Source organism: Asterias rubens, chromosome 10, assembly GCF_902459465.1.
Source record: "Asterias rubens chromosome 10, eAstRub1.3, whole genome shotgun sequence".
In the NCBI taxonomy this organism is placed as follows: Eukaryota; Metazoa; Echinodermata; class Asteroidea; order Forcipulatida; family Asteriidae; genus Asterias; species Asterias rubens.
In genome coordinates, this window is record NC_047071.1 from 9,826,631 (window position 1) to 9,851,464 (window position 24,834).

Genomic DNA, 24,834 nt, shown 5'->3' on the forward strand with positions numbered 1-24,834 from the left:
GTTTTTTTTTTTTGAAAAAAATGCAGCCTATATAGCGTCCGATGTTATTCCGCACTCAATGATATAAAATTCACGCACACGATCGACCCAATACACTGTGTACAGAGCTTCGGTACGTGGTGTGACGTCACACACAGCGTATGAATGGTTCGTGGGTCACCGGCTTTTGAATAACGGCCAATGGTGACATCATAAATGAACCGGATAGAGAGAAAAGACAAAGAGGAAGTTTCAGTGTTATTTTAATTTTTTTCGACTTTGATGTATGTTGTTTTCTCGTTGTGAAGCCAAGGACTCTCAGAAATGCGAGCTTACACACTGTACAGCCGGATTGGAAGTTAATCTCGGCTTAGACCATGCAGCAACCTTAAACTCACAGCCATCCGAGGAAGAATTTATACTATTGGTAAGTTAATCATGCAGGGGAACTTCGTGTTGTTCGTACTAACGACGGTTCCAATGGAGCTTTTCGAATTGGACATAAACTGAAACGGGTTGTGAATGTTTATGACACGCATGTTCTGAAACTGGCAAGAAAAGGGGCAATTTTGTTTAATGGAAGACACGAATGTACTGTCATTCAGGAAGTTTTGAATAAAAAAACAAATCTATTTTTGGTTGAACTATGACAACATTACTAGAGTGGGAAACGAACCAGTGACTTCTTGCTCAACCAACTGAACTATAGAGACATGTTTGTATCCGTTTCTACAAATATTGAAAAGGTAAAACAAACACTGAAATCAGTTTTTTCCCCCCACGGAAATGTTATCTCGTTTACCTCGAAGTAACATTTACAGGGATCGAAGTAATTAAACAAAAAGTTGGGGTGCCAGCCAAAGGCCATACAACCAGCATCAGAGGGATCACCGTCAGGGGAAAAATTTGGGTTAGAAAAGTCGAACAGAGCAGAATTTGAACCTGCGAACTCCGGATTAACAAGCCGTCGCTTTACAAACGTATTCCTTTGATGTTGGTGGTCGTCCAATTTTTGTTGACCCGGAAGTAGAGGTCAAATTGAGGTCACGGTTTTTCCAAGTTTTTCTCCTATCCCCCAAGGAGTCTTATAACTACAAACAGTCGACATTATTAAAGAAGAATGTCGTCATCATGTGATAAATGATCTCGGAATGTTGACATCCTAAAAGTAGGATGTCGTCTTCCTGTGATAATTTATCTTGGGATGTCGACATCCTAAAAGTAGGATGTCGTCTTGCTGTGATAATTTATCTCGGTATGTCGACAGCCTAAACGTCAGTTGTCATCTTCCTGTGATAATTTATCTCGGGAAGTCGACATTCTAAAAGAAGAATGTCGTCTTCCTGTGATAATTTATCTCGGAATGTCGATATCCCAAAAGTAGGATGTCGTCTTGCTGTGATAATTTATCTCGGGAAGTCAACATCCTAAAATTAGGATGTCGTCTTCCTGTGATAATTTATCTCGGGAAGTCGACATCCCTAAAGTAGGATTTCTTTTGTTGAAAGGATTTTACTTGTATACGTTTTGTTAACTAGTATTACATTTCCAACAATATTTATAATATTCATGGTCATAAACTACGTTAAACTAAAATAATGGACGGACAAAAATGTCCCACGTAAAACTCCATAAGGTTTGGAACATAATGGTCTCGCAAGTTTAAATTCGCGCGAGACTTGCTTAGTCTACACAGAAGGTATTAAATAATTTATTACAAGCAAATGCAATCGTACAATAATAGAAAACAAAAACAAAAAATCAATGCAAATCACATGTAGGGGATGGAGGGGCCCATAAAAAGCAAACCTTAACGAGTACGGACCCCCCCCCCCCCTTTTTTTTCAAACGAAGAAAGCAATGTAAGCAATTCTATTTAGTGGGTGTAATCTTATGTAGCGGCAAAACAATTCAAAATTACAGGAAGAACAAACACAAAAACAGTTAGCGTAAAATAAAACTTAACCATATATTTAAATGGAACAGATAAACAAAATACCCAACATCATAATAAAACATAAAAGGGAACACTAGTTGTGTGATAAAAATAAATACTGGAGAAAATGGGCCCCACAACTCTTGCTGGGAAAAAAAACATGTCAAAATATACCATTGTTATCCATTAGAGACGAGGAGAGCGAGGAATCCAGCAAAAACACACGAAAATCCCATGGCTGGGACATCAGTTTATACACCAGAGAAATCTATTTTATGGATATTCTTTTGAATATTTTATTTTGTGCATATGGTCCGTAATTCATGGTACGTTGAACATAAGTGGGCGGTTGTATCGACAGCAGACTTTTATCCTTTTGATCACCATCAGCCCCATGTATAATAAACTTCAAGGGCTGACGATTGCACTTTTTGTATTGTCATTGTTAAACTCCGGTTCCATTGTGTGCTGTCTGTTACCCTCCACACATAGATTTTCTTGTGAATAGTAGCTGTGTATGATTCATGGTTCGCTGAATAATGTGGCGATAACATACTTTTATCCTTTTGATCACCATCAGCCTTATGTATAATAAACTTCAAGGGCTGACGATTGCACTTTTGGTATTGTCATTGTTAAACTCCGGTTCCATTGTGTGCTGTCTGTTACCCTCCACACATAGATTTTCTTGTGAATAGTAGCTGTGTATGATTCATGGTTCGCTGAATAATGTGGCAATAACAAACTTTTATCATTTTGAACTGAATGCTTGATTTATTATCTAGAGGTAAATGCTTAATGCCAGTAAGAGTGTCACAGGTTGTCTAATGGAAGCAGTGGGTAATAGTTGTTTTGTATATTTTGTGGTACTCTAAAATAAAGGGCCATGATTTGCTGTTGTAAATAGTGCTAACGCGAGCTGCTACTGTGCAACTGCTGGGGCAAGCGCTACTGGCTACTGTGCAGCTGCTACAGCTACTGTGTTGAAATGTTGTAAATAGTTTGGACAGGTGGGCAAGTGCTACTGTGCAGCAGTAAAACGTGCAATGCAAGCACAAAGGTTTTTTGTTAGGGGCGGTCCTTTGTTTTCCTTGGGGTGTTGGCTCTCAGGAATGTCTTGAGAATTTCACTGGTATGCTTGAGTGTAGATAGTGGTGGTGGTGTATATGAATGGGAGAAAGTGAAGTGATGTGCAGAGTACCAGTTCTGAAGTGAGTGGGGTGATGTGTAGGAAGTTGGGGCTATGCATTTAGAGTTCTGCTTGCGTTGCTACAGCACAGATGTTAAGTTCTGGTGAGGCACAGAGGAGGACTGAGCTCGACAAATCGTAAGTTACGTTTAATTATGTTTATGGAGGAACCCATTGGATTGAAGTAGTATTTTTCATTCAATATAAAGCATTTTGTAAAAGCATTTTTGTTTAAAGTGATTGTTGGTCCAAAAGCGGAGAATTGCAAGTTTGATAATTTTTCATTGTTTTATTGGAAAGCGTGCCGATACCATCCCATAATGTTAGCGACCTTGTTCTTGTACAGTTTTGGTTCATTTTTAATTATTATAGATGGCCCTTATCCACCCGACTTTTAAAGTCCGGGAGTGACTGCTCGGACGCCCCTGATGACATGATAAATCACATGGGACCGTCACGCCAACGTTTTCATCACTAGAGTGGAGTTGGAACTTAACCGATGGCAGGGTTTTCTAGAGCTGGAAACACAGAATGCACAGATGAACATCCAATGAACAGTGCACTTCTCACGACCATTGAGGAACTCTGATATTGTAGACTCAGGAGAATTAACGAGCCTAAGGAGTGGTGTGAGCCTTAGAGTAGACAGTTTGTTAAATATTGTTGGAATTATTGAGAAGTTGCAAAGTATTGGAGATATTGTTGAATTATTGAGGACTTCAAAGTACCGGAGATATATTGTTGGAACTATTGAGAAGTTGCAAAGTATTGGAGATATTGTTGAATTATTGAGAATTTCAAAGTACCGGAGATATATTGTTGGAATTATTGAGAAGTTGCAAAGTATTGGAGATATTGTTGAATTATTGAGAATTTCAAAGTACCGGAGATATATTGTTGAAATTAGTGAGAAGTTGCAAAGTATTGGAGATATTGTTGAAATATTGAGAATTTCAAAGTACCGGAGATATATTGTTGGAATTATTGAGAAGTTGCAAAGTATTGGAGATATTGTTGAATTATTGAGAATTTCAAAGTACCGGAGATATATTGTTGAAATTAGTGAGAAGTTGCAAAGTATTGGAGATATTGTTGAAATATTGAGAATTTCAAAGTACCGGAGATATATTGTTGAAATTATTGAGAAGTTGCAAAGTATTGGAGTTATTGTTGAATTATTGAGAATTTCAAAGTACCGGAGATATATTGTTGAAATTATTGAGAAGTTGCAAAGTATTGGAGATATTGTTGCATTATTGAGAATTTGCAAAGTACCGGAGATATATTGTTGAAATTATTGAGAAGTTGGAGATCGAGGTGATCAAGGCGTAGAAACTTGAATCAACTACTGGCGAGTTAAGGTTACTTGAAGCCAGTAACTGTAACTCACAAGTTTAAGAGTCGGGTTGACTCAATTTAAGGTTTGGAATGAGTGAATTTTGGAAGTTGAATTTATTGTTTTTTGAGGTGTGGCCACTGGAAATAATTCAGATTGCAGAAGAGTTGCGTTGTAAATAAATTGTAATATTTTGTAAATATAATCTCTAATGGCTTGAGTGCAAATTTATTTCTGCAGTGTTGGTTTCTTCCTCGGTTGCAACAACAACCCCGATGGGTTGGTTGTGACATTTTGGGGGCTTGTCCGGGAAGACAATATTTAAATTGAGGAGAAAGGAAGACGCAGAATTAAGTTATTGTACTGCCTTACTGTTGATTGTTAAATGCATTTATTAACAGTTCTTATAAGTTTTCTTGTTCTAGATCTGTTCGGGCTCACTCCTCTCCGTGCCACTACAGTCAAGCTCGCAGCGTGTGCGCGTGGCCGCGATCCAAGCAAAATGGATCTGAACAGGTTAGTGAAGTTGGGAAAAGAGTTGAGTTTAGAAGGGGAGGACTTGAGAACATTTGTGAGTGAAGGACAAGAGCGTGTGACAATAGAGCGGAAAGAGAAACAGGCAGAAGAGAGAGAAGCTCGTGCCCAATTGTTAGAGATAAAGCGTGAAGAGAGAGAAACTGCCGAGTTGCAATTGAAATTACAGGTCCAGAAATCTCAAGAAATGTCGGGTCAGAAAACAGGTAGCAAGTCATTTTCACCTAAATTGCCGCATTTTGATGATGAAAAGGATGAATTAGATGCCTACCTGCAGCGATTCGAGCGATACGCGACTGTGCAAAGTTGGCCAAAATCAAACTGGGCAGTGAATCTAAGCGCTCTTTTGAGAGGCAAGGCTCTCGCTGTTTACTCTAGATTGTCTATTGATGAGTCATCTGAATATAGTAGCCTGAAGGATGCTTTGTTAAAAAGATACAATTTGACAGAGGAGGGTTTCAGAAGAAAGTTTCGTTCTGCCCGACCGGACAAATTTGAAAATCCGAAACAATTCATTGTGAGACTTGAAAATTATTTACACAGGTGGATTGAATTATCTAAGGTAGATCTTGATTTTGATGGCGTGAAGGATCTGTTGTTACGAGAGCAATTTGTTAATGGATGTAGCCTTGACTTATCTTTATTTTTAAAGGAAAGACAACCCAAGACCATACAGGCGGTGGCTGAACTTGCTGAGCAGTACAGTGAAGCTAGAGGAGGAGTATTTGGATATGATGTAGCTAATGGTTCTTTTAATCGTAGGGCTGATAATAGAGGGAAAGACCAATACCAGTATCAACAACATCAGCAACCCAATCAGAAATTCCACAGTGTGAGTAAACCAACCAGTAATGACAGACAAGTAGGCGGAAGAGGTCCACCTCCCCATTTGAGTAGGCCAAGTACTGCAAATTTCACTAACAGAGAACAAAGATCATGTTTTCTTTGTCATAAGACAGGTCACCTTGCGAGAAACTGTTTTAAGAACACTCAACAGACCAGAGTGGCAGGACTTGTTGACTACGATGATTCCTTTTATGTGCAGACGTCATCAGCCAATGAACAACCTCATTCTGCATCAGCGGCTCAGGAGAATGATCAAACTCAGGGTAACACCGGAGCAGCATCTAACCAAACTGAACGGGTTGCATGTATGTATATTGTTGACAAAAGAAATCTTGATCAATGTTGTTTTAATGAGGGTATAGTCACCTTACAGTGCGGGCATAAGCTGCCTTGGACAAGTGCAGCATGCAGAGTTGAAGATGTAAAAGTAATGCCAGTAGCCAAGGGTAAACTTGGAAGCAATAGTGTATCAGTTCTTCGTGATACAGGTTGCTCAGGAGTAGTCGTTCGTAGAAGTCTTGTCTCAGATAACCAGCTCACAGGCGCAAGCAAGTATTGTGTCCTTGTTGACGGTACCGTACAACAGTTAGCAGTTGCTAAGATTTTCATTGATTCACCATACTATGTTGGAACTGTTGAGGCCTTGTGCATGACTAACCCTATTTATGAGGTCATAGTAGGTAACATTCCAGAAGCACGTGAACCTGGCAAACCGAATGATGACTGGAGGTATAAAGAAGACGAGAGGGATGAGAGGCAGGCATCAGAGCAGAAAGTAGCAACCCACCTTGAGATCCACGCCGTTCAGACAAGAGCACAAAAGGCAGCAGAAGATAAACCTCTTCCAGCATTGAAGGTTCCAAGTAGTCTACCAGAGGTCACAGCCGACGAAATGAGACGTGCTCAACAAGATGATCACAGCTTACATAGGGTAAGAGAATTTGCAGCTTCAGGGGTAACTACAGTCAGTAAGGGTGAAAACTCTTCTCATTTCTTTATGAAGAAAGGGCTCATTCATAGACAGTTTTCTAGTCCCAGAGTAGATGGTGGAGACTTGATTACTCAACTGGTAGTTCCACAACCTCATCGTACATCAGTAATGAAGTTAGCTCATGAATCCATATTAGGTGGTCATTTAGGTTCTAGGAAGACAGAAGATAAAGTTCTTTCGAATTTCTTTTGGCCAGGGGTGCAGTCCGACGTCCGTCGCTATTGCCAATCTTGCGACATCTGTCAACGAACTATTGCAAAAGGTAAAACTACCAGGGTCCCTCTTGGTCGCATGCCATTGATAGATGAACCATTCCAACGTGTAGCTGTAGACCTTGTAGGTCCAATTTCACCCATTACCGATAGAGGCAACCGTTACATACTTACCTGTGTAGATTACGCCACACGATACCCAGAGGCAATTCCCCTCAAAAGTATTGAAACGCATCGAGTAGCTGAGGCACTTGTCGAGATATTTACCAGAGTAGGGATACCTAGGGAAATACTGACAGATCAGGGTACCCAATTTACATCAGGACTCATGAAGGAGATTAGTCGACTTCTTTCCCTTAGACAACTCATGACGACCCCCTACCATCCATCTTGCAACGGGTTAGTGGAAAGATTTAATGGGACATTGAAACAGATGCTAAAACGACTATGTTCAGAGAAGCCAAAAGACTGGGATCGCTACATAGGCCCACTTTTGTTTGCCTATAGAGAAACTCCTCATTCAAGTTTGGGTTTTGCTCCCTTTGAGTTATTGTATGGCAGAACTGTTAGAGGCCCAATGGCTATTCTCAGAGAACTTTGGTCAGGTGACGTCACAAATCCAGAAGTGAAGACTACCTATGAATATGTTGTAGACCTGAGGAGTCGTATAGAGGACACATGTAAATTGGCCCATGAAGAACTCAGAAAATCATCACAGCGGTACAAGAAGTACTATGAAAGGAAATCTAGACCTCGCCAGTTCAAAGAAGGAGACAATGTATTGTTGTTGCTCCCAACAGACCACAACAAGTTGTTGATGCATTGGAAAGGTCCGTTCACTGTAACCAAAAGATTGGGTAGTTGTGACTACAAGATTGACTTGAATGGTAAACTAAAAACCTTTCACATTAACCTTCTTAAGCAGTATGTAGAACGTCTAACTGAAACTAGTTCTGTACAATCTTGTTGTTTCCTAAGTCAGGTTGAAGGTGTTCTAGATGTTGCAGCAACTTCAGTCATTGAGCCAGAAATTGACGATGATGATGACTTTTCCAACATGCGAGTACCTGCAGACGAGTCATTGCAGCTACCAACTCTAACAGCAAAAGAGTCACTCAAAGATGTGCAGATTGATGCACAACTGTCAGTAGATCAACAACGTCAGGTGAAATGTCTGTTGAAGAAGTATGAGATGGCACTCACGGATCTACCAGGACGTTGTAAGTTTTCCGAACTTGACATTCAACTAACAACATTAGACCCAGTTAGGTCGAAGCCTTACCCTCTACCACATGCCCTTCGAAACACAGTGTCCGAAGAAATCAGGGCAATGCTTGATATGGATGTCATTGAAAGGTCCAACTCTCCCTATGCATCCCCGATTGTCTTAGTTAGCAAAAAGGATGGATCGCAACGCTTTTGTATAGATTTCAGAAGGTTGAACCGAGTGACAGTGTTCGATGCAGAGCCAATGCCAGATGCAGAAGAAATTTTCAGTAAACTTTCAGGAGATAAGTATTTTTCCAAGATTGATCTCAGTAAGGGGTACTGGCAGATTCCTCTAAGCGAAGCCACCAAAGAAAAGACCAGTTTCATTAGTCCTGAAGGCTTGTTTCAGTTTAAAACGATGCCATTTGGCCTTGTGAATGCCCCTGCCATTTTCAGTCGTATGATGCGTATTCTCCTTCAAGATGTAGCCAACGTCACAAACTTCATCGATGATATCTTGATCCACACCAGCACATGGGCAGAGCACATCAAGGTACTTGAACAGGTGCTCAGAAGATTGAAGGATGCTGGACTCACAGCTAGACCCACGAAATGTCTCATTGGGTACACCAAGTTAGAATTTCTCGGTCACAGGGTAGGACAAGGTTTACTAGAACCACTCTCAGAAAAGGTCAACAAGGTTCAAGATGCTCCCAGACCCAAAACCAAGAAGCAGCTAAGATCGTTCCTGGGCTTAACCGGATATTATAGAAGATTCATCCCCAACTATTCAGCAATTGCCGCACCACTTACGGACAAGACGAAGAAGAGAGAACCCAACCACATCATATGGGAAAACAGTCAAGAATTTGCTTTTAGATCCCTAAAATCTTGCCTTGTGAAAGCTCCTGTACTTCACTTACCTGATATTAATCAACCTTTCATTCTTCAGACAGATGCGTCGGATATCGGCCTAGGCGCCGTATTGTTACAGACTCATGGGGGAGAGAAGTTCCCAGTGGCCTATGCATCCCGTAAACTTCTTCCACGGGAGTGTGCTTATTCCACCATCGAGCGAGAATGTTTGGCGATTGTCTGGGCAGTGCAGAAGTTTCAAACTTACTTGTACGGTATTGAATTTGTCCTTCAGACTGATCATCAACCACTTGCATACCTCAACCAAGCTAAGTCTTCAAATTCCCGTATTATGCGATGGGCACTGCAATTACAACCCTACCGGTTTAGAATACAGTCAATTAAGGGTACAGAGAACGTCGGTGCAGACTATCTAAGTAGAATTTCATCTTGAGTGAAACAACCGAAAAATGCTAGGCATGTTCCTGGGATATTTTTTTTTTTTTCGGTATTAACCAATGGTTTTGTTTGACTTGCAGGTCGCTATTTAACTTTGTGCTTTACATTTCAGGAGAAGGTTGAAGACCAGGGAGCTGTCGCTGAAGTGTTAAGTATTTGTATATATTCCCTGAAGTGCCAAGTATTTGTATATTCATAAAAAAATTAACTATAATTTTTTTTTCCCCCAAGGAGGAAGGGAATTGTCACAGGTTGTCTAATGGAAGCAGTGGGTAATAGTTGTTTTGTATATTTTGTGGTACTCTAAAATATAGGGCCATGATTTGCTGTTGTAAATAGTGCTAACGCGAGCTGCTACTGTGCAACTGCTGGGGCAAGCGCTACTGGCTACTGTGCAGCTGCTACAGCTACTGTGTTGAAATGTTGTAAATAGTTTGGACAGGTGGGCAAGTGCTACTGTGCAGCAGTAAAACGTGCAATGCAAGCACAAAGGTTTTTTGTTAGGGGCGGTCCTTTGTTTTCCTTGGGGTGTTGGCTCTCAGGAATGTCTTGAGAATTTCACTGGTATGCTTGAGTGTAGATAGTGGTGGTGGTGTATATGAATGGGAGAAAGTGAAGTGATGTGCAGAGTACCAGTTCTGAAGTGAGTGGGGTGATGTGTAGGAAGTTGGGGCTATGCATTTAGAGTTCTGCTTGCGTTGCTACAGCACAGATGTTAAGTTCTGGTGAGGCACAGAGGAGGACTGAGCTCGACAAATCGTAAGTTACTTTTAATTATGTTTATGGAGGAACCCATTGGATTGAAGTAGTATTTTTCATTCAATATAAAGCATTTTGTAAAAGCATTTTTGTTTAAAGTGATTGTTGGTCCAAAAGCGGAGAATTGCAAGTTTGATAATTTTTCATTGTTTTATTGGAAAGCGTGCCGATACCATCCCATAATGTTAGCGACCTTGTTCTTGTACAGTTTTGGTTCATTTTTAATTATTATAGATGGCCCTTATCCACCCGACTTTTAAAGTCCGGGAGTGACTGCTCGGACGCCCCTGATGACATGATAAATCACATGGGACCGTCACGCCAACATTTTCATCACTAGAGTGGAGTTGGAACTTAACCGATGGCAGTGTTTTCTAGAGCTGGAAACACAGAATGCACAGATGAACATCCAATGAACAGTGCACATCTCACGACCATTGAGGAACTCTGATATTGTAGACTCAGGAGAATTAACGAGCCTAAGGAGTGGTGTGAGCCTTAGAGTAGACAGTTTGTTAAATATTGTTGGAATTATTGAGAAGTTGCAAAGTATTGGAGATATTGTTGAATTATTGAGGACTTCAAAGTACCGGAGATATATTGTTGGAATTATTGAGAAGTTGCAAAGTATTGGAGATATTGTTGCATTATTGAGAATTTCAAAGTACCGGAGATATTGTTGGAATTATTGAGAAGTTGCAAAGTATTGGAGATATTGTTGAATTATTGAGAATTTCAAAGTACCGGAGATATATTGTTGGAATTATTGAGAAGTTGCAAAGTATTGGAGATATTGTTGCATTATTGAGAATTTCAAAGTACCGGAGATATATTGTTGGAATTATTGAGAAGTTGCAAAGTATTGGGGATATTGTTGCATTATTGAGAATTTCAAAGTACCGGAGATATATTGTTGGAATTATTGAGAAGTTGCAAAGTATTGGAGATATTGTTGCATTATTGAGAATTTCAAAGTACCGGAGATATATTGTTGGAATTATTGAGAAGTTGCAAAGTATTGGAGATATTGTTGAATTATTGAGAATTTCAAAGTACCGGAGATATATTGTTGAAATTATTGAGAAGTTGCAAAGTATTGGAGATATTGTTGAATTATTGAGAATTTCAAAGTACCGGAGATATATTGTTGGAATTATTGAGAAGTTGCAAAGTATTGGAGATATTGTTGAATTATTGAGAATTTCAAAGTACCGGAGATATATTGTTGAAATTAGTGAGAAGTTGCAAAGTATTGGAGATATTGTTGAAATATTGAGAATTTCAAAGTACCGGAGATATATTGTTGAAATTATTGAGAAGTTGCAAAGTATTGGAGTTATTGTTGAATTATTGAGAATTTCAAAGTACCGGAGATATATTGTTGAAATTATTGAGAAGTTGCAAAGTATTGGAGTTATTGTTGCATTATTGAGAATTTGCAAAGTACCGGAGATATATTGTTGAAATTATTGAGAAGTTGGAGATCGAGGTGATCAAGGCGTAGAAACTTGAATCAACTACTGGCGAGTTAAGGTTACTTGAAGCCAGTAACTGTAACTCACAACTTTAAGAGTCGGGTTGACTCAATTTAAGGTTTGGAATGAGTGAATTTTGGAAGTTGATTTTATTGTTTTTTGAGGTGTGGCCACTGGAAATAATTCAGATTGCAGAAGAGTTGCGTTGTAAATAAATTGTAATATTTTGTAAATATAATCTCTTATGGCTTGAGTGCAAATTTATTTCTGCAGTGTTGGTTTCTTCCTCGGTTGCAACAACAACCCCGATGGGTTGGTTGTGACAAAGAGTATTGTGCACGTACACCGTGAAGTTTTTGTTGGAAACCGTTCGCTAGCAGCCATTTATGTTACCCTTTGAAATAAAATCAGAAAATTTATAAGTTTGCTTGTTGCATAAAATTAAATTGAAGATGATGCCTGAATTGTTTTTTACAATCAGAGTTGGACTCTAGACTGACGTGTTGGACTCCTTGAACACTCCAAGTGGTTCAATAGGTAGTGCAATTCCAATACTTATGCTGATGTTCTTATGATGTCAGCATCAACAGGAAGTTCCAACAACTTTGTCCCCTTGTACAATTAAATATGCAAATATGGGTCACGTGGTTAATTAATAACGATTTTTAATTTTTTTGGGGGTCTGTGGTTTGATGTTTGATCTAGTAAAAGTTGATTTCACAGAACTCTTAACCACCAAACTCTGCGCTTATGGTCACCATTTTTCGCTTACTGTGTTTTTAAACATCATCGTGTCATTCATGCACACAGGTTTTGTTGGGCTAACATTTGAGAAAAAGAAAAGGCAACACTATCGATATAAAGATAAGAATCAAACTTAAATATTACAAAAAGAAATATATTTTTAGCTTTGGGGGATAAAAAAATATTGATTTCGGACGGAGATTCGAACTCGCACATGTCAGATGTGTAGTCGCGACTGATGACCACTAGGCTAGAAGGGCACGATGTAAAAATGGTGGGTTTTTCGCATGTGGATCAACAGAGGGGATTATGATCCGGCGAAATAATTCTCGTTTCATGATTTTACTACCATTGTCACTAAATATGAACTGCTAACGCCTATAACTATTAAGTAGGGTTGAAATGTAGTATTAGATGCCTTAAGGGGGTTTTTGACGACGACGTCGATGTCGTCAAAAACCCCTATCTAATTACGCACGTTCGTTTTAACGAAACCCATGCACAGAGTAATTGGTCCAGAACGCGGTTAGAAAAACAAGGACAAATTTAACGCACGTTCTTACGAAAATCCCAAACCTCCGTACTTTGTGCGTGTACAGAGTAATGTGTCCAGAACGCGGGTAGGAAACAAAATAGTATAGACTCCTCTCAAAAAGTCAACAACTCATTAAGGTACATACTGTGTTGTATTACCAAAGAGAATGTTTCACAATAACATGAAAGTGACTGCATCAAGTTTACAAATTAAAAATTCAAATGAAGACCACGTGGTTAATTAATTAAGAATTTTAACACTTTTTTGTTAGAGTAAAGCTTATGTTCTAAGCTTCAATTTGATATATGATTTAACTATTTTATCCTCATACTTTAGGAGTAGGGGCCTGAACAAAAACGCTGTACAAACGCTATGGGGTTTTAGGCGGAAACAAAGAATAATAATAATAACTAGACATCAAGTGTTTGTGAACAAACACAGAGCTGTTCCTTTTTAATTTTCAAGGTTCAAGGGGTCTATAATTGAAAAGAAACTGAAGATAGGTTGCATGGTTCTTGAGATATGGTCCCACTTCCGGTTGACCCGGAAGTAAAGGTCAATTTGGGGTCAAGGTAATCCAAGTTCAATCTTTAGAGCTCAAAGGGTCTATAACTGAAAAGAACTTGAACATTGGTTGTGCAGTTCTTGAGATAAGGTCCCACTTCCGGTTGACCCGGAAATAAAGGTCAACATAGGGTCATACCTACCACAGCCATCCGAGGAAGAATTTCTACTATTGGTAACTTAATCATGCAGGGGAACTTCGTGTTGTTCGTACTAACAACGGTTCCAATGGAGCTTTTCGAATTGGACATAAACTGAAACGGGTTGTGAATGTTTATGACACGCATGTTCTGAAACTGGCAAGAAAAGGGGCAATTGTGTTTAATGGAAGACACGAATGTACTGTCATTCAGGAAGTTTTGAATAAAAAAACAAATCTATTTTTGGTTGAACTATGACAACATTACTAGAGTGGGAAACGAACCAGTGACTTCTTGCTCAACCAACTGAACTATAGAGACATGTTTGTATCCGTTTCTACAAATATTGAAAAGGTAAAACAAACACTGAAATCAGTTTTTTCCCCCACGGAAATGTTATCTCGTTTACCTCGAAGTAACATTTCGAGGGATCGAAGTAATTAAACAAACAATTGGGGTGCCAGCCAAAGGCCATACAACCAGCATCAGAGGGGTCACCTTCAGGGGATGCGACTTGTTATTCAATAAATCAAGTTATAATACAACAAAGAGGCAAAATTTGGGTTAGAAAAGTTGAAAAGAGCAGAATTTGAACCTGCGAACTCCGGATTAACAAGCCGTTGCTTTACAAACGTATTCCTTTTATGTTGGCGGTCGTCCAATTTTGTCAACAGGGGTTATTTTGTAATAATACCTAAGGTATTTTTTTCTTCCAATAGGTTGGATGCCACTCTACGAGCAAGATTCGCAAACCAAACACCCACACGTTTAATACAATCCTCAATCCTCATGGAGACCTCTATTGTTTCAGATGAAGCTATTCCGAACTCTACAGAAATGAATGTATTCTTCACCACACCCAGTGGACTTCAGGAAAAATTAACCGAATCAGACATGACAGTGATTGGCACAACAACCACCAGAGGAGACGGCAGAAACTTTCGTTTTGAAGATGAAACTCAGAGAATGTTTCTAGGCTGCGTCTTCTGCGTCGCGGCCGTCTTCGGGTTGGTGGGGAACACCATGGTGATTCTGGCCGTTGTCTTGTCCAAGAAGCTCCGTACTCGAACCAACGCCTTCGTCGTCAACCTCGCCACGGCCGACCTGATATCGTGCCTCACGTCACCTTTCGCTGCGGTGGCGCTGTTAAGCATGAACGGCTGGCCGGTGCATGAGATGGTATGCTCCGTGTCAGCTGCTTTATACTACATCACCCTTGGATGCAGCATCATGAATCTTACCACCATCGCCATCAACCGCTACGTACTCATTACCAAATCCATGCAGACATACCAGGCCATCTACACACCCAAGAAGATAGCAGCCATGTTGGTATTTACGTGGCTCTATCCAGCATTAGTCTGTTCCCTTCCCCTCTTTGGTATCGGAAAATGGGTTATTCGGACAAGTACAAGATTTGTACTCAAGACACCTCGGCTGAGACGAGCGATCTCTTTAGTCAGCTGGGATCTGGTCTCTTCTACCCAATTCCACTCATCATCCTGTTCGTCTGTTACTTCAAGATCTACCGCCACGTCACCAGCCACGTGAAAAAGATGATGGGGAAGGGAATTGAGATGGCTGACACTTCCAACGCTTCAAGCGCCAGCAGCACTCAACTACACAATAAATCAGCGGGAAGCTTCAGCAAGAGACAGGTACAGATCACCAAGAATCTATTCTACGTCATGTTCACCTTCGTCGTGTGTTTCGCCCCTTTCGCTGTCGCTCTGATAATACCGACCAGCGATCCGGTCATCCCGTGGACGGCGACTCTTGTGGTCTTCAACAGAGCCCTAAACCCCGTCATCTACGGGGTGAAACACCCGCACTTCAAGGAGGTGTTCCGTCACATGCTCCGATGTCAGTACCACGCGATTCCAGAACCATCTAGCTGTCTAAGGAAGATGCGCTTACAATAGCAATATACCCATAACTTCGAACGGACACCTTGTAGAGGATGTCACAACGTCAAATGAAGACCTGTCACTAATTGGGCTAAGAGTTGTGAGTAATGGCACTTGTTGTCAGCAATGATTGACCTATATGCAGATGTTTACCAGCCAGTAGCATACACAATTGTATTGTCACAATCATTCAAGTAATACATGAGTGAACTGTTCTCCCGGAATTTTCGTACGAATTTTCCAGCAGTTATCTTATAGCTACTAAGGGTGACACGAACCATGTGGTTTCCAAATGGCTTCTTCTGTGTACTTTGGCTGTAAGCAGTGCCCTAATTGTTTATTTTGATGACTTGATTGAGATGGTGTTGCAACCAGGAGCTTCATGTACATTTAGGTCCGGGCTACATTTATGTACATGTTTGGGGCTACATTTAGGTCCGGGCTACATTTAGGGCATGTTTGGGGCTACATTTAGGTCCGGGCTACATTTAGGGCTCGGGCTACAATATGGTGCCGCACACACGCTACTATAAACAGTTAAACAATCCCGTTCTCTTATTCTCTTCTTTGGTTCAACCCCTGTGTCTGCGTTGCTGTATTTGTACATTTTGTCATTTACTCAAATACATGTATTTATTAGTGTCTGGAACTATGTATTATACGACCTTCGTACTTTACTGCCATTGACTCGTCACGGTAGTACTGTTAAATGTTGATATTTCTGAAATGTAACTGTTCGATAGTTATTATTGAATCTATAATAAATATGCAGGGTCAATATCAATTTTAAGATCCTTAATTTTCCAAATACATAGATTCTTTAGGAAAGTGGGGACTATTTGAAATTATCCAACCTCGCTTTAAATTGTTGTAAGTTGTCATGTGGTTGATACCCCTCGAGTGCACTCTTGTCACTATCCTTAACATTTCAATGACGTCACATTTCACATGTGGTCTGACAATTTTTGTCAGGAGATTGCTGAGTTCTATCCTGATTTTTGATGGTATTCAATCTAAACGGCATCGAGTTTGTCCTTCTGACCTGCGCACTAGTTCCTCTTTATTAGTATTTGAATTGCGATGACGTCGTGTTTCAAATTTCGCGCTGACAATGTATCAAATAATATGGCATGAATTACTCCATTATAAATTGAGGTAAAAAACTGTAACTTTTCCCGTATTTTAGTCAATATGTAAAAATTAGGCATCACAAAACTAAATTGACGTTGGGTCCCCGCTGTAAAGATAACCGATTATGTAGCACCCTGCGATGCGATGTGCACAGCCGTGGCATGGGCATACATAGTGTACATTTTAAATCATAATATTTATATGTGCCTTGTTTATAATGCTTTATAAGAATTCCATACTACGTCTCACGCTACACACTTGAATTATTAATGTTAGCTACAACACTGTTACTTAAACAAATAATAAAGTTTGGTAAAAACCCTGGAGAGCGCACCTATAGTTTGCGCACGTGGAGTCGGTGCTGGGTGATTGCAGTCCCTATGAGGTTTTTCGCACATAATAGTTGAGTTCAGAATGTGGAACAATTTTTTTTGTTATGCTTTTTCTAACTTTCTATGGTTGCTGTAAGAATCCTGAGGAGATGTTGGATGGTATTTATTTAAGTTTGGAAGAAAATATTTAAAACACCCTTTCTACCATTAAAAACCTGTATAGGGACAGCAATCTCCAAGACAGGCACTTTTAACCAGCTCAATCAATCAATCAACGTCGTACGCCACTGGCGCCTTGACGACTATGACTGCGCAACACCATTGGAGATTTTGCCGGCTGTTTCTTTGGAGGGATGGACGAGCGGGCCGCCGCCTCGTCAACCAGAGTGTCTGCTGTGGAGCCCGTCCAACGGCGTAGGCCATCTACCCAGCGAAACTGAGGCCTCCCTGGGGTGCATCGTGACCCGGTTGGCTGTCCGTTGACCAGAGTTGTGTGGTTCGTGTGGCGTTGGAAGTGACCAAGCCACGCCCATTGTTGATTCATCAGGGTGGCCTGTGTGAGTTGCCAACGGTCGCCAATTCTTTGCTCGAGTTCCTGGTTCGAGACAAAGTCGCTCCATATGATACCAAGCAGTTTCCTCCACATAGTTCTGCCAAACGCATCTATGGCTTTCCCACTGTTGACAGACACTGTCCATGTCGACGCGCCATACAACATCTTGGAGAGAATGAGAGCTCTCGCGAGATGGAGTTTGGTTTCAGTGCGGATGCGGGGTTTCTTGAGGTAAACGCAGGTGTTCAGGGCGCTTTTCGCTATGGCGATGCGACTGCGAATCTCGAAGCTGTATTTTCCTAACCCCAGGCTAAATTGGGCGCCAAAGTCTGCGATTCAACTTTGAGGTGTTGATAGATGCCCCAGTACAAGAGAAACTGAAATAGCATGTCCGGTGGTTTTTTGTTTTGTTTCTTCTCCAGATGTGGCAGATTAAAAACCAATAAGTCGGGGACAGCTGTCACTGTGGTGACTTCATCCAGTGTAATAATTTGGCATATGCGGATGTCAGTACATAGTTAATGTTTCCGTCTGGTCTGTGTTAAAGTGTGATGATGCATCGGGACGCTGACCCATTTCTTTCATATCCTTTCATTTGAGTGTTCCGTTTTACGCGCTCAACATTTTATCAATGGTTTAAGCGGTCATAATTTCTCAACAATTGTCTTCCAAGCAAACTGATGGAGCAGGATACCAATCAAAGACGATTGTGGAAGAGTATTTTTTGCTGGTAACCTTTATCTTGTAGGCCAAATTTGTTTATTATGCTTAGCTACTTTCTTTATTTGTAGCAGCTCTATGAAATAGGACCCTGTCCATGACAACATTGTTTGTTTTGATATTTATATTGTGTTGACTGTCAACAGAAATAAGCAAAAGCAGAACAAGTGCGAAAACTAATATCGCACACTTTTAAATAAAAGTGCTTGTCAACCCACCACTTAATACCATAAGATTCTGGTTGGGGGAAATAAGCACTCCGCAATATTGAACCTCACACCAGTATACAAATCAAAAAGCTTCTGTCATCTCGCTTAAAGGCAGTGGACACTATTGGTAATTGTCAAATACTAGCCTTCACAGTTTGTGTATCTCAACATTTGCATAAAATAACAAACCTGTGAAAATTTGAGCTCAATCGGTCATCGGAGATAATGATGAAAGAAAAAACGAAAACACGAAGTTATGTGCGTTTAGACGGTTGATTTCGAGACCTCAAGTTCTAAATCTGAGGTCTCGAAATCAAATTCGTGGAAAAATACTTCTTCCTCGAAAACTATGGCATTTCAGAGGGAGCCGTTTCTCACAATGTTTTATACCATCAACCCTCCCCATGACTCATTACCAAGAAAGGTTTTATGCTAATAATTATTTTGAGTAATTACCAATAGTGTCCACTGCCTTTAAGGAACTAGAACGTGAAAAATAATATTAAAACAATATTCAAACAAGGAAGTAATTTTTATTTTCTGTGGACATTTATGTTGTGTCCTAGTGTCATATAACAGTTTATTCTAACTTTTAAGGCTATTTTTATCCTTTTTCGGGGGTCTTAACATTAAAGTGACAACATAACTTTGTCAGAGTGATGATAAAGTTAAACAAGAGGGGTACCTAAACCTGGAAACTGATCGCTTTAAAAAAAACAAAAAAACATAAACATTTCACAACACTACTTTAGTGTCGTTAAAGTGACAAAATTGGCTGTTTAAAGACATTGATTAAAGTGACAAACCCAAACAACAGCTAGGCAAAAATTTTCAGTTCATGTTTTCACTGAGCAAACAACACTACTTTACACTCCTAAGAAGGTGACAGCCCTTTAGTTTGCACGTGGCTCTATCACTGGCGGTTAAAGGCACCGGACTCATCAAGCTCTGGTGTTCCTGATCAGCAGACATGTGTGGGTTCGAGTCCCAGTCGCGACACCTTTAACCTGAAGAGACACTTGTCTCGTCCTTCGGATGGGACGTAAAGCAGTTGGTTCCGTGTTTTTCTGCAACGCATACATAAAAGGACACAATACACTTATCGAACAGAGAAGGAGTTCGCCCCGGTGTTCCTGGTCTGATTGGCTGCCTATTGTACACAGCACATTGTAATCCATCGGGTGCTACCTCATAATTCAAATGTACAGTCCCACATACCTTGCAGGAAAATATAGTTTGTTGAAGCGCCCTGAGCGTCACATGAGTGACGGATATAAGCGCTAAATAAGAGGCAAGATTATTCTCATCGTCACACTATAGCCTCTCGCAGAAACAGGAACATGAGGATCACGACCTTATTATAAGTAGGTCACTCAACAATCTGTTCAACCTTCAAGGGAAACGGATAGTGAAATCAAAAGTTTTGTTAGAAATTTGAGCTTTGTTTCGCATGACATTTCATCCACATGTTTATACTTATACTGGTTCTCTAAACAAAATGCATGTGATGGTTGACTATATCCCATTACCTCATAGTCTCATTTTCAGCCGCAACTGAATGTTATTGGTCGATGGAAAATCTCACACAGATTAATCTGTACCTTGGAAACAAGGACTGCAGTCTAAGGTGTCTTTTATTTTGCTTTCTATAGTCTGATTAGTCTAGAATGGTAGTGTTAACCCAGTCAAATACTTTGTGTGCATTGTATGGATACATTGATACATTGTTGTCTCTCCCGGTGAGCTGATGGTTGTGAAACGAAGCAGACAAGGAAGGTTTGGTTTTGGAGTCTCGATCTCTGCAAAGGCACCATCAAGATTTGAGAATCTTGGTAAACTGTCGCACTTCACTCCTTGGCGCAAGTAACTTCCCACAAACCGAACAAAAAAAGATTGTTGCTATTCCTGATCGTGTGGGTAAAAACCGCCAAACATTGTTCCCCGACCTATATTGCAACATTATCCTTAATCAGCCTTTACCACAAATATTGATCAACCAAGAATGGAGAATGGCGACACAACGACACCGACCACGGCGAATTTTACACCGGGAACAACTTTCGATGAAGATTTGACCACTGGTATGATGGATCGGAAGTCAACTGAAATGGAGTTCAGCTTCGAGGATCACACACAGCGAGCCATCGTCGGCAGTGTGTTCTGCCTCGTGGCCGCAGCAGGTCTGGTCGGAAACAGCTTGGTGATTATGGCCGTTGTCTTATCCCAGAAGCTTCAGACCCGCACCAATGCCTTCGTCGTCAACCTCGCCACAACCGACTTGATAACCTGTTTCGGTATCATCTTCAGTGCCGTGACGCTGTTCAGCAAGGCCGGGCTGCCCATACCAGAGTCCGTATGCTCCATTGCGGGTGCTGTCACTTTTCTCGGCGGTGCATGCAGCATCCTGACATTGGCTGCAATTGCAGTTAACAGATTTGTGCTGATCACCAAGTCCCGTGAAACTTACTGGTCTATGTACACAACCAAGAAGACAGCGGCCATGTTGGTATTTATATGGGCGTACGCGTTGTCCGTTTGTAGTTTGCCATTCTTTGGGATTGGTAAATGGGGCTATTCGGACAGATACAAGTTCTGTATCAAAGACGACTCAGCCCCAAACAGTGGTCTATACTCTGTTTTATACTCGGCTCTTGTATACCCCGTCCCCTTGATCATCTTGATCGTGTGTTACTACAGGATCTACCGCCACGTCACAAACCAGTTAAAGACATTGAAGGAGACTGGCATTGAGATGGACAATACCTCAACGTCTTGTAGTGAGAGCATCAGAGAGCGCCACAGAGAACCAGTGAATTACAGCAACAGGCAGGTTGAGATCACCAAGAATCTCTTCTACGTACTGTGCGCCTTTATCGTGTGTCTCGCCCCCTTCGCTGTAGCTCTGGCGATACATACAAGTGATCCGGCCATCCCGTGGACTGGGATGATTGCCTCCTTCAACAGCGCCGTCAACCCCGTCATTTACGGGGTGAAACACCCGCACTTCAAGGAGGTGTTCCGTCACATGCTCCGGTGTCGGTACCACATGATTCCGGAACCATCTCGCTTTCTCCAGAAGATGAGATCGCAATCGAACTAATATTTTTGGATTCACACTTGATCACCGATGGACGCCACGAACTTTCCCCTTGTGCATACAAACCCACTTTCTTTTTTAGTTTTGCAATGTTTATTACCATGTTTATAACAAGAATTGCTGCAAGTTTCCTACCGGCAGACGGTTACGAGATCTCATGTTCAATGTGTGAGTTATTGCCATGCTGATCCTCGGTGCCTATCAGTCAATTACAACATTGACACTCACTTGTGTGATCAGAATAATGCTACCAGTGCTCGGTATCCTGAAAACTTCATTACACACTATGGGAGTGTTTACTTTGATGCCGATGATAGACACGCCTCTCCTCTCTCTGCCTGACCCAAAGCCCTCTTCACTACCTCATACACCAACCCCAACACAGCATAGTAACAGCAGTTGCAAGGAGCTACTTGAAGCAGGTCAAAGCGAGACTGGTATCTTCACAATAGTTCCCGCTGGCTTTAGTGATGGTCTGAGGGTGTGTTGCGACATGGAGACTGATGGCGGGGGATGGATCATCATCCAGAGGCGTCAAGACGGTAGCGTGGATTTCTACCGCAACTGGATCGACTATCGTGTTGGTTTCGGTGACTTGAACGGTGAGTTCTGGCTCGGGAACGACAACCTCCGTAAGCTGACTGAGACTGTAGGAATGTGGCAGCTGAGATTTGACTTAGAAAACTGGTTTGGCGAGAAAGCATGGTCAGAACATGAAGGTTTCCGTATTTCTGGAGAAAACTTTCGGCTTAACGTGGACTCTTACAATGAGAAAAGCCCTGCAGATTACTCTATCCTCTGTGTACTTGGCGCTAGTTGGCACGATGGCATGATGTTCTCCACGAAAAACAAGCAAAATGACAAGAACAATTGTGCAGAAAGATTTCATTGGGCGTGGTGGTACGACGACTGTTGTATGTCCAATCTGAACGGTCGGTACTACGTAGGTGGGACGCTCGATGGAGAGCGGGATGGTATACACTGACTGGAACACTTGGAACAGCACACAGTCACTGAAGATATGTGAGATGAAAATTCGTCTTATATCTTAAAAGCAAAATTGAAAACATTAAAGGCACTGTTGTACACGTTTGGTAATCGTCAAAGACCAGTGTTCTCACTTGGTGTATCCCATTATTTGCATACAATAACAAGCCTGTGAAAATCTGGGCTCAATCGGTCATCGAAGTTGCGAGAAAATGATGAAAGAAAAAAACACCCTTTTTGAACGAACATGTGTGCTATCAGATAGGAATAACAGACTTCCAGCTATAGAAGTCTTTTATTATTTTAATGAAAAATTTACCTCTTTCTCAAAAACTACGTTACTTCAGAGGGAGTCGTTTCCCACAATGTTTTATACTATCAACAGCACCAAGTAAGTTTTTAAGTTATTTTTTTTTTTTTTTTTTTTTTTTTGCAGCTTTAACTTCATTTATGTCTTGCTTCAATATCAAAAAAGGTTATTATCCACAGTTTAAAGACACTGGACACAATTATTGATAATTGTCACAGAAAGGTCCTCTCATTTGGTGTTTCTCAACATATTTATGCATAAAATAACAAACCTGTAAAAATTTGAGCTCAGTTGGTCGTCGAAGTTGCGAGATAATAATTAAAGAAAAAACACCCTTGTCACACGAAGCTGTATGCTTTCAGACGCTTGATTTCGATACCTCAATATCTATAAGGTCTCGAAATCAAACTCGTGGAAAACTATTTCTTTCTCGAAAACTACGTTACTTCAGAGGGAGGCGTTTCTCTCAATGTTTTTATTTACTATCAACAGCTCTCCATTACTCATTACAAAGTAAGGTGTTATGCTAATAATTATTTTGAGTATTTACCAATAATGTCCAGTGCCTTTAAGACAGTTTTTGAAAAGCACAGTTAATACTTGTGAAAAGCACAGTTATTACTTGTGAAAAGCACAGTTATTACTTGTGAAAAGCACAGTTAATACTTGTGAAAAGCACAGTTATTACTTGTGAAAAGCACACTTAATACTTGTGAAAAGCACAGTTAATACTTGTGAAAAGCACAGTTATTACTTGTGAAAAGCACAGTTATTACTTGTGAAAAGCACAGTTAATACTTGTGAAAAGCACAGTTATTACTTGTGAAAAGCACAGTTATTACTTGTGAAAAGCACAGTTAATACTTGTGAAAAGCACAGTTATTACTTGTGAAAAGCACACTTAATACTTGTGAAAAGCACAGTTAATACTTGTGAAAAGCACAGTTATTACTTGTGAAAAGCACAGTTATTACTTGTGAAAAGCACAGTTAATACTTGTGAAAAGCACAGTTAATACTTGTGAAAAGCACAGTTAATACTTGTGAAAAGCACAGTTATTACTTGTGAAAAGCACAGTTAATACTTGTGAAAAGCACAGTTATTACTTGTGAAAAGCACAGTTATTCCTTGTGAAAAGCACACTTAATACTTGTGAAAAGCACAGTTAATACTTGTGAAAAGCACAGTTAATACTTGTGAAAAGCACAGTTATTACTTGTGAAAAGCACAGTTAATACTTGTGAAAAGCACAGTTATTACTTGTGAAAAGCACAGTTATTACTTGTGAAAAGCACAGTTAATACTTGTGAAAAGCACAGTTATTACTTGTGAAAAGCACAGTTATTACTTGTGAAAAGCACAGTTAATACTTGTGAAAAGCACAGTTATTACTTGTGAAAAGCACAGTTATTACTTGTGAAAAGCACAGTTATTACTTGTGAAAAGCACAGTTATTACTTGTGAAAAGCACAGTTATTACTTGTGAAAAGCACAGTTATTACTTGTGAAAAGCACAGTTAATACTTGTGAAAAGCACAGTTATTACTTGTGAAAAGCACAGTTAATACTTGTGAAAAGCACAGTTAATACTTGTGAAAAGCACAGTTATTACTTGTGAAAAGTACAGTTATTACTTGTGAAAAGCACAGTTATTACCTGTGAAAAGCACAGTTATTACTTGTGAAAAGCACAGTTATTACTTGTGAAAAGCACAGTTGATACTTGTGAAAAGCACAGTTATTACTTGTGAAAAGCACAGTTATTACTTGTGAAAAGCACAGTTAATACTTGTGAAAAGCACAGTTATTACTTGTGAAAAGCACAG

General features: G+C 40.3%; 4 protein-coding genes across 4 annotated transcripts; all 4 read left to right on the forward strand.

Moving 5' to 3' along the window:
* The first annotated feature begins 295 nt into the window (after window positions 1-295).
* On the forward strand, window positions 296-16,454 carry LOC117295470 (alpha-1B adrenergic receptor-like). Its single transcript, XM_033778138.1, is given in 3 exon segments — window positions 296-406; window positions 14,483-15,156; window positions 15,159-16,454. Coding segments are annotated over 2 exon segments (1,131 nt in total). The 5' UTR covers window positions 296-406; window positions 14,483-14,552; the 3' UTR covers window positions 15,686-16,454.
* LOC117295650 lies at window positions 4,370-10,049 on the forward strand. The gene is made up of 2 exons (XM_033778358.1): window positions 4,370-6,247; window positions 8,492-10,049. Exons 1-2 carry the CDS (start codon window positions 4,826-4,828, stop codon window positions 9,539-9,541), a joined length of 2,472 nt encoding a protein of 823 aa, XP_033634249.1. The 5' UTR covers window positions 4,370-4,825; the 3' UTR covers window positions 9,542-10,049.
* Window positions 16,455-20,012: 3,558 nt separating the features above from the next.
* Window positions 20,013-21,736, forward strand: LOC117295308 (melanopsin-like). Its single transcript, XM_033777866.1, has one exon. The coding sequence runs from the start codon at window positions 20,618-20,620 to the stop codon at window positions 21,713-21,715; it is 1,098 nt and encodes a 365-aa protein (XP_033633757.1). The 5' UTR covers window positions 20,013-20,617; the 3' UTR covers window positions 21,716-21,736.
* Window positions 21,737-21,998: 262 nt separating this feature from the next.
* Window positions 21,999-22,697, forward strand: LOC117295651 (ryncolin-2-like). Its single transcript, XM_033778359.1, has one exon. The coding sequence runs from the start codon at window positions 21,999-22,001 to the stop codon at window positions 22,695-22,697; it is 699 nt and encodes a 232-aa protein (XP_033634250.1).
* The last annotated feature ends 2,137 nt before the right edge of the window (window positions 22,698-24,834 follow it).